This window comes from Mus caroli, chromosome 18, assembly GCF_900094665.2.
Source record: "Mus caroli chromosome 18, CAROLI_EIJ_v1.1, whole genome shotgun sequence".
NCBI classification, from domain to species: domain Eukaryota; kingdom Metazoa; phylum Chordata; class Mammalia; order Rodentia; family Muridae; genus Mus; species Mus caroli.
The window spans coordinates 85,434,333-85,444,694 of NC_034587.1; the positions used below are offsets into that span (position 1 = coordinate 85,434,333).

Sequence of the window (10,362 nt, forward strand, 5' to 3'; positions counted from 1 at the left end):
TCCAATGGAGGAGCTAGAGAAAGTATCCAAGGAGCTAAAGGGATCTGCAACCCTATAGGTGGAACAACAATATGAACTAACCAGTACCCCCCAGTACTCGTGTCTCTAGCTGCATATGTATCAGTAGATGGCCTAGCTGGCCATCAGTGGAAAGAGAGGCCCATTGGTCGTGCAAATTTTATATGTCTCAGTACAGGGGAATGCGAGGGCCAAGAAGTGGGAGTGGGTGGGTAGGGGAGTTTGTGGAGGGTATGAGGGACTTTTGGGATAGCATTGAAAATGTAAATGAGGAAATACCTAATTAAAAAAATTTTTCTCTATATGACCACAGTAAGATTCCTCCAATTTCTTCATATACTTTTCTGTATAAAATCCTCATCTTTTTCCTGATAATAATTCTTTTTGCATCTATTATCTATTAGAATGTGTCCAAGGAACCCTGCAATGGAAGTTTAAATGCTAAGAACCTAACCCATCTGGGAGGCCATTTAGTGTTTTCAAAAAAGTTATGAGTGTATGCTTGCTAGTTATAAAAATTATCATTATATTTCATATGTTCTAAAATTTTATCCATTTTAAGAAAGAACACCATCATACCAAGCACTACAAAATACTGGTTTTGCCAGGCAAAAGTGGCCAACATTTGAGTGAGAGCTGCTAACATGATGAAGATGGGAAGGAGAACTAGAAGGAGAAGGAGAAAGAGGGAGAGGAGGAAGAAGAGGAGGAGGAGGGGTGAGAGAGAGAGAGAACCAAAGCTGTATTCTTGGAATTAATGCAACATGGTAGTGTAGTGCTTTTCAGATCTTGCAACTGCTCATGAGTCTGACATGCTATTTATATGCTGATATGTCAGTCCATGTAACTATTTACACAAAACATCATTTCGTAGCTGGGCAGCAATGGGTGATTACAAAGTGCTGTAGTAAGGCCTAACTGGAGAAGAGTGAATTCATTCAGTTTCTACTGCTTTTGAAATGACTTCACTGAAAAGCTAACTTCCCTATCATTTTATCTTTTCTTTAATATTACCATAAAAATTAGATTTCAGGAAAAAAAAGCATCTTAGAAATTTGGTTTTTACAAAATGTTAAAGTATACATCTTGGTAGAAGGGGATTTCAAAAATTGGCTTTTTTGTTAACTGTGATTTCACAAGTTTAGAAATTACTAGTCACAATGCCTTTTAAAATTTACTTATTTTTGACAATGTATCAGAAAACTTTTTATTTTATGCATGATTTCTCATTTATCGTTTAAACCATCAGCATTTTACTATGACTATAATCCTTAACAGCATAAAAAGTAGAGTTAAAAAGGAAGTCTTTTCATCCCACCTCCTCTTGCTCCCTCTGAGATCTCCCTCCTTCAAAATATGTCTGGTTATCTTGGTATATTTTTGGCTTCCCTGTCTATCATGGTTAGATATGTATTCAAATTCAACAGGCTGGAACACAAGATGTGTGGATGAAACTCTGATTAATGACTTCTATACAAGGAATGTAACTCCTGGCACATTCTTGGCAAACATTCTTGGCAAACATTCTTGGCAATATGGTATCTTGATAGCAGAGCATCTCTAAGTAATGAAATTTGCTAAATTTCACTAGGTCTGGAAGGAAGAATGTGATGTATGGAATAAAAATGGATTCTAGACATGTTCTATTTAAATATCTAAATTAAATAATTTGTATATTAGTAATCAGAACAGCTCCAGTTTAAAATGTACTACCTCACTTAATTCTCCAATGAATCCTAAACAAGATTCTTCTTGTGTTTAAATATATTTGTATTAATTCTTTGAACATTTTATACAATATATCTAGACCATATTTAGACTCAAACTCCTCCCATATCCACCTTCTCACCATTACCCATTCAACTTTGTGTTTCACCACAAATAAATAATAAACAAACTCCACCATATAAACCAACCAAGAAGAAAAATGATCATCTCATTAGATGAAGAAAAGGCCTCCGACAAAAGCCAACATCTCTTCATGATTATTTTTTAATCCATCAGGTCCAGCTTATGTTGCTCAAATGCTTTTGGGAATGGGGTCTGTCCAAGAGCATGGTAGATCTGCCAGGGCTACACCTAAAAGTAAATTGATAGCTTCTGTCCCATGAGTTATCAAATAGCAATAGCTCCTAAGTGAGGTACACCATTTTATGCCCAGGTTTCTACCTCCATGCTGGGATTTCTCTGGCCTCACCTTGTTCAGATTTTGTGCCTGCTGTCATATACATGAGTTCATTTATACAACAGACCAGCTGTGTCTAGAATACAATTTTTTTTATTCATCCACTAACCACTTTCTGATTTGATTTCAGTCTCCCTTCCTGAGGTGGACTTAGCATTGTTATTAGTGGGAAAAAAAAAACCCTTTCTGTATAAAATATATTTGGGTCTTAAAACTAAAGAAAAATTTGAAACTACCTAATATCCCCATTTCTACAGAGTTCTTTCTCCTCTTTACAGCCAGGCAGGGCTCAGGAGCAGTGTGGATGCAACAGTGGAAGGAAGCCCTCTTATCTATGGAGGGCATTCTCTCTGAAGAGCCCAGAGATAAGCTTCTAAGAAGTTTATTATCCAGAAACTCACTTTGACTCCACTGACATGAAAACATGAATAACCGAAGGAAATATCTTATTGCCATTTATTTAAAATTTCATGATCATGATATCTTATACATAGTTACTTTAAGACATGGGACATTTGTGTTTCAAGAAGTAAAGGGACTTGATACAACTCTAAATAGTACAAACTATTTAATCTTGCAAAACTGTACACAACCTGAAAGAGGAAACTAATTCTTCTCTTGTATTCAATACAGTTCATTGAGTACCAAATAAGTACATAATGATCTTGTGCCAGTTAATAAGTAGTTAACCTGTATTAAAACATTATAATTGAGTTAGTCAATATTAATTACTTCATAATCATTTTCAGTGACAGAAACAAAAATATACATCTTTAATTGTCTTACCAATTTAGAAGGTGTTTTTTTAAAATTGATGTTCAATACTACTTAATAGAAAATATACAGTTGTATTCACTATGGCTGAAAATTTTCTAGATATCAGATTGTTTTATTAAAACACTTTAATTTACATTTGTTTGTTCATTTGTGTGTGTATGAGTGTGTAGAAGTGTGCCCCTGTTATGACACATGTATGGATGTTAGAAGATAAATTTTAGGAGTTAATTCTTTCCCTGTACCGTGTGGATTCCAAGGATTGACCTCAGGTTGTCAGACTTCACACAGAGCACCTTTACCTACTGAACTATCTCATAAGCTCTGTTAAATGATAATAGAAATATGGCGCTACCTAGATGATGGACACATTTCAAAATAAAAAAAATGTTATTAATAATGGCAAAATCAGGTTGTACAGCAATGTGATATTAGAAGTCCTATTGAATTCCTTCTTTTAAAAAAAATAACCATTGAGACACTATTTTTACTCTATTTTGCACAAGTCTGTAAATCCACAAATCACATATCATTAAAAAGGTGAAAGTAACTGCTTTCAGTTTGTTTGCATGCTTATGTTTAGGGCATCCATTGCTATGCAATTCTTTGGTTGCTTAATCCTTTAAAGCATTTTTAAAATATTTTAAAGCATATGAAGATGCATAAGCATTTAAATATGAATATCACACAGCATGAAAACTAAACAGGCAAAACAAAAACAAAACAACAATAACAAAGTAAAACAATTACCACTGTCATCTTTCTGGTTTTTAGTATATATATTTTTATTTCTTAGAGGGTTTTATTTTCACCTCCATTTTGTACTTTTGCCTAGTTTTCACACATAACTTTATATTGTTTTAAATTGAAAATAGGAATCACACAGAGCATTGAAGTGCTGTTTCATTCTTGTTGGAAAGCTTTGAGTGTGTTGAGGAGGTATATTAAAAAAAGGAGAGGGGAAGTCTCTGCCATGGTTTTAAAATTTAGTGTTCTTGAGAAGTTATCAAGTTCAGGCATACTGATTTAAGAAAAGTGTTATTATTCTGAAGAATGGACTAGATAGGAAGTACTTTGATTTTACTAGCATTAATCTTTAGAAACATACCTGTATAATTTATATGGAATTTATCAAAATATCTCCTTCCATTTGAATTGGTGAATTCCATTGTTGAGTCTCACAGGCCCATTGTTTGAGTATCCTAAACTCAAAGAGATGTAAGGCACCGCAACTTTAGAGTGCCCATCTAAACTTGTACAGGTACCCGTCATCTGTCATCTTTTAAGTCTTTAGGGATAACTCTCTGACTCTTGCTTCAGGTCTGGCCCAGACTCTGATAAGAACACAGCAGCCCCACTGAGTGAATTAAATTTTATTTATAAAAAATGGCTCAAGATTGTGGGACAACTTTGAAAGAGTGTGAATGATAAGTTGTCACTACATCTTGGCTGAATGGCTTGCTTTCTTCACAGATATTGGAAGGTAAGTATTCAAAAACACCCTATATGTTCTGTTACCATCATAAGATAAAGTTTATCTTGATGGTGTGTATGTGCCTGGCAGTTAAATGGATATTAAGGATTTAATATCCTAGGAGTACAGTCTGTAAGCAGTAATGAGTTTGGAACCCAAACAGGATGCTGTGTTTCATGACCAATAATTGTAGTATACTGAAATGATTCTTGACTTTTTCATGAAAATGTACTTAAAAATCCTCTGTGATAATCTGCACACCTGGAAGAAGTATAAATAACAAAGTTCAAATCATGCCTTATTCTCTAAGCCATCCACACTGCTTTGGGTAGGTAACCAAGGAAGCAGGTCCCATACATATGTATGGAGAGCATGGCTTCTAAGTCCTAGCAAAAAATAATTTTGTGTTAAATTATGCATGGTATTCTAGAGCTGAGATTTTCATTCACAGGTTTGGTAACAGAGACAGAGCATGGGTTAGCACTATACATTATACAAATGGACTAGTATATTCATTCACAAGCATTAGATTACATAGGATAGATACTTACCCGGGCCTTCTGCTCCATTTCTAGCATTAATCTTTCGTGCTGCTCAGCTATAGCCAGTGTTGCAGAGTGGACCTTCTGATAGATCATTTCTCCTTCCCTTGTTTGAAAAGTGAATAGTCCTTCTCCTGTGTCACACATTCTGTGAAAAAAAAAAAAAAAGAGATAGAGAAAGGTTGGTCACTGTGGGTTCAAGTGTGTCAACAGTTTCCATATCAAACACACCCTTACCCTCAGGTGTCCTCCTCCATACTATTTCATTCTTGGAAAATCCATCCAATGCATGCATCTCTAAGTTGTACATGAGGGGGAAATCCACTTAATGAAATGCTCTGGATCATTAAAACTGGCATGCTCAGTGCAGGTATCTACATGCTGAGGTTTCCATACTATCATAAACAGCTACTAAATACTTTAACCTCAAAGAACAGGAGTTTTAATGACTGTCATACATACTGTATTTGAATTTAAGAATATTTGGTTTTAACATAGTTTCTGCCAAAACAGGGGTGTAAATTTAGACAAGATGTTCTCTGCCTGTCTCTGTGTGATGTATTTCCAAAACAGGAATAATCAAACCACTTCATACAATCTTAAAGGTTAAAAAGTTGGTAAAGAAACAGTTTACAATGCTGTTTAGCACACTCAGAGTGCTAAAAATTGTTAGGTTCTTTCATCACAAAGTTTGGAACTAATAATAAGAAAAGTTTAGAGGTAATTGAATAAATATCTACCCTAGATAAATGACTGGGTTGATATATGATTGTAAGATATAAACAGTTATGCTATTATGATATAATATTTAAAAGAAGTATAATGCAGTTAGTACTTTAGGTTACACATATAACAATATTTAACTTACTATAAATTCTTACAGAGATATCAAAATGAATTCATTTTCAATTATTTAATCATAATCACTTGATTAGGCAATCTTCATTGACAAATTATTAGACAAATTTACAAATCAGCTTTATTAGTACATGTTAATTATAACACAAATTCTTATTATTCTTATTTTAATTGCTATTATAGCACAGCTTTAACCATACCTGAAGATTCCCTATATTCATGTGATATTCTTACTCTGATATGAAGAACTGGCTAGGTTTTTATGCTGCTGATTTTTGGATATTCTCATTGATAGATTTACAGGATAAACCATCAAAATATTCATGAGGCCAAACTATTGGACAATTTGGATTCTTCTGTATGATTCTCCAAGGGAATTTTAGTGCAAGGAAATGTCTCAAGAGACTTCTGACATTGCCCAGACTGTGACTGCCATCCCTCCGGGCCCCATCCAACCAGTACTTAGTTTCTGTGAAAGCGATCTTAATAAAATTCACACAGCGTGAAATGGAAAGTCTTGGGGAAAAATGAAGAGTTTTCACAAAGTGAAACAAATGAGCTATCTTTGTTGATGCAGGGATATTTGGAAATGCAAAAGCCACAGAAAAACCATTGATAATTCTTGGGCACATCTTGTTTGAGGTGGAGGGTTTGTTCATTGTCAAGCACAGAACACTGCTTATTAGCCTCAGGAAATGAGATAATGAAGACACAAATTGTTATTTCATACTCAGTCATTGAGATGTGAAGTGCTGATGCCTGTCTACTTCCCGAGTCTTAATTCTGCCCAGTGGGGGACTTTGAATGCTTACAGGAGGGTTTTCCTAATCTTAGAAATAGTTCCCATTCACTTCTTTTGAACCAGGAACATGGCATTTAAATGTATTATAAATCTAAAGAAAAATTAACTACAAGGAACTGCTTTTCCACAGTGAATATATCAACCAAGGTGAAGGTTCATATTCTCACATGACAGGCTCATGCCTATTGTTTTTGTCAATCATTTTAACTTGAGCAATTTAAGGCTCCTTGTCTTAACATGTGCTGTCTGAAGAAGAGGGAACAGAAATGTAGACTTTTTCTTATCTTTTTAAAAAATGTCATGGTATTTGGAACTTTCGTGGAACACCCTCATAGAAGCAGGGGGAGGGAGAATGGGATAGGGGGTTTCCTGGAGGGGGGGAAACCGGGAAAGGGAATAACATTTGAAATGTAAATAAAGAAAATATTAAATAAAAAAGGAAAACAAACAAACAAACAAAACAGTGTCATGGTAGAAATCCAATACTACAGGACAGAACAAGGAAAAAGGATGAATAACATAGATGGCCTTTAACTTGCTTTTCAAAGGAGTACCCAAATAAAGCAAATCATGTACCACTGAAAAATTATTCAGGTCCTGTATTGTAATCTGTATCTTAATAACAAGGTCCCATGTGATTCACTTGAACGTTCAAGACTCAACCTGTTTATCTAAACATACTCTTTCCTTAACATGGGAAGAGCTCAAGCAGGGATGTTCATTGCTTTGGAGCGTCCTGACTCTATTTCCATCAACTTGACATTAAATTAAAGACATTCAGTGAATGCAGTTATTTTGTGACAAGGTGAAAAAAATGGATGGCATGTATTGGCCTAACCCCGAACTACGATTGTAGGCATATATTTTTTCCAACCTACATTTATTTTTGGCTTTAGAAATTATTTTATTTTATTTTTTAAATTTTATTTCATATTTTTTCTTTTAATTTAATTTTATTTTTAATTTATTTTTTACACTCCATATTTAACTCCCCTCATCTCCCATCCACCTCTGTCTGCTCCACATCCCACACCTTCTCCCCACATGGATGCCCCCACCCTAAACCCCACCTGACCTCTAAACTCCCTGGGGCCTCCAGTATCTTGAGGGTTAGGTGCACCATCTCTGAATGAGCACATTCCCTGCAGTCCTCTGATGTATATGTATTGGGGGCCTCATATCAGCTGACATATGCTGTCTGTTTGGTGGTCCAGTGTTTTAGTGAACTTAGGGGTCCAGGTTAATTGATACTGCTGGTCCTCTTACAGGGGTGCCCTCCTCCTCAGCTTCTTTCAGTCTTTCCCCAATTCAATAACAGGGGTCAGCAGCTTCTGTCCATTGGTTGGGTGCAAATATCTGCATCTGACTCTTTCAGCTTCTTGTTGGGTCTTTCGAAGGGCAGTCATGCTAGGTCCCTTTTTGTGAGCACTCCATAGCCTCAGTAATAGTGTCAGGCCTTGAGGCCTCTCTTGAGCTGGATCCCACTTTGGGTCTGTCACTGGACCTTCTTTTCCTCTGGTTTTTCTCCATCTTTGTCTCTGCATTTCTTTCAGACAGGAACAATTCTAGGTCAGAGTTTTTGACTGTGGGATGGCAATTCCATCCCTCACTTTATGCCCTGTCTTTCTGCTGGAGGTGGGCTCTACAAGTTCCCTCTCCCCATTGTAGGGAATTTCATCTAAGGTCCCTCCCTTTGAGTCTCTCACCTTCTAAATCGCTGATACATTCTGGAGGGTCCTTCTACTTCCTACTTCTTAAGGTCACCTGTTTCTATTCTTTCTGCTGGCCCTCAGGGCTTCAGTCCTGTTCCAACCTACTTTAATAAGGGTTTAACGTCTCCTCTAGACCACCACCCACCAGAGATGGTGGAAGAGAAAAGTTATTAGGACATGGGGAAAATGGACTTGTTTAGAAACAGTTCTTTGGGGGCTAGTCCAATCTTCATTGTCAGGATATCAGCAATTCAGTCCCATAGCAAACACCAAATAAGAATCAGCAGTTTCAGTCTAGTCCTCTTGGCAGGCAGATATCACACAAGACCTAGCAGCTACAGATCAATAAACTGAGAAACTGAGTGGAGGCTGTGAAAAGCCTCAGGAACCTTATGGGAAGTTGTTTGGTGAGTTTCTTTCTGGCTTCACCACAAGCAGAACTCAGCAGTGCAACATAAGATGAATCAATACATGCATGCCATTAGTGAAGAATAGCTAGGAGGAACAAACCAAACCAATGCTCAAGCTCCCACTGTCTGTGGCATCATATTTATATTCCTTTATCATGTGTCCTATCACATGTCCTTTCACACTTCTGCTATAGCAAAACATTCTTTAACTTGTGTTTGCATAGATAAATGTGTATGACCAGCCATAACCTGAAGGTCCAAATTTATGCCACCAACTCTAGAGTCCTATACTGATATTACTTCTGCTTCTATAAGAGGCTTGGGTTAGATCCATATCTTGATGCTAAAGGGGATACGAAATCTGTCCGCAGGGGGCACTTTATCAAACTCTTGAATGTTAAGGCTGAGGTGAGTCTCTCTGGTAGCAGTTCACAGGTACACACTTCAGAGAAAATTGTGTTGCATGGTAATCAACCACATTGAACGGAGTCGCTTTGTCTTGTGAGACTCATAGAAAATTATGATGTTGAGACCTGTAGTGTGTGCTGGGTTGTCAGGGTATGGTAACATGATCAGAATCTACTTCAGAGATTTCCCTACACGGATAGTTTTTAGATTTAATTTCCTGAGGACATTTCTGAAAACTTCTCTATCTTTATCCTATATCAGACCTTCTATAATGACTCAAAATTACAACCATCAGTTTCATTTCTCTTATGCCCTAATAAATAAGTAGTATTAAGAACTTATGTGACTATGTGTGTTCATAGGAACCTACATGACAAGTGACACAATTTATTCCTGCTTTTTGTAGTTACCTCAAGGTTAGAAATAGGCTTAGTGTAAAATGTATCAATGAAAGATTTCCTGAGGAAAGCTCCCCATCACCAAACTGTAGCCAGTGCTATCCTTTTCTTTTCTATAAGAAAAAAAAAATGTACCTCCTTTTCAAGTAGAGATTTTGAAATGTTAATCTTTCTCACAATTGGAAGAGGAGGAGGTTGATGGTTGTGTGAGATGGAAAAAATGAGGCAGAGTTGTAGGGGTGCGAATATGTGTAAGATACAATGACAAGTCGGGCAGTGGTGGTGTGTGCCTGTAATCCCAGCACGTGAGAGGCAGAAGCAGGCAGATTTCTGAGTTCTAGGCCAGCCTGGTTTACAGAGTGAGTTCCAGGACAGCCAGGACTGCACAGAGAAACCCTGTCTCGAAAAACAAAACAAAACAAACAAACAAAAACAATGATAAGTGCATATGAAATGTTATAATTAAAGCAATTATCTTGTAAACTTTAAAATTAATAAAAAAGATAAATATAGACAAACTTTTAGGTATTTTTTTGAGAGGAAGAGAGAGAAAACATGCAGTTGGAAGGAAGTAAAGAGAATCTGGAAAGAGATGAAGCTTTAAGAATATGATGGAGAGTTTGTGAAGGAAANATCAGAAAAGGAGAATTTGTAAATAAATAAAATAACCAATTAATAAAAATGGAATAGGATAAAATATATTGAATGAAAAAATTAATAAAAATAAAACTTGGAGCAGCTGGGGCGCAGGGTCTGCTGACACTCGCCAACTGCCCACAAC

General features: G+C 36.4%; 1 protein-coding gene across 2 annotated transcripts in view; it reads right to left on the reverse strand.

Moving 5' to 3' along the window:
• Positions 1 to 10,362, reverse strand: part of Dok6 (docking protein 6) — a 430,374-nt gene that overhangs the window by 103,646 nt on the left and 316,366 nt on the right. For both annotated transcript variants that reach the window (XR_003835467.1, XM_021150966.2), the window contains exon 6: positions 5,003 to 5,141. Coding sequence is in view for 1 of the 2 variants with exons in the window: in XM_021150966.2 (XP_021006625.1) it covers positions 5,003 to 5,141 (139 nt within the window). In the remaining variant the exon portion in view is untranslated. The remainder of the gene's footprint in view (positions 1 to 5,002; positions 5,142 to 10,362) is intronic.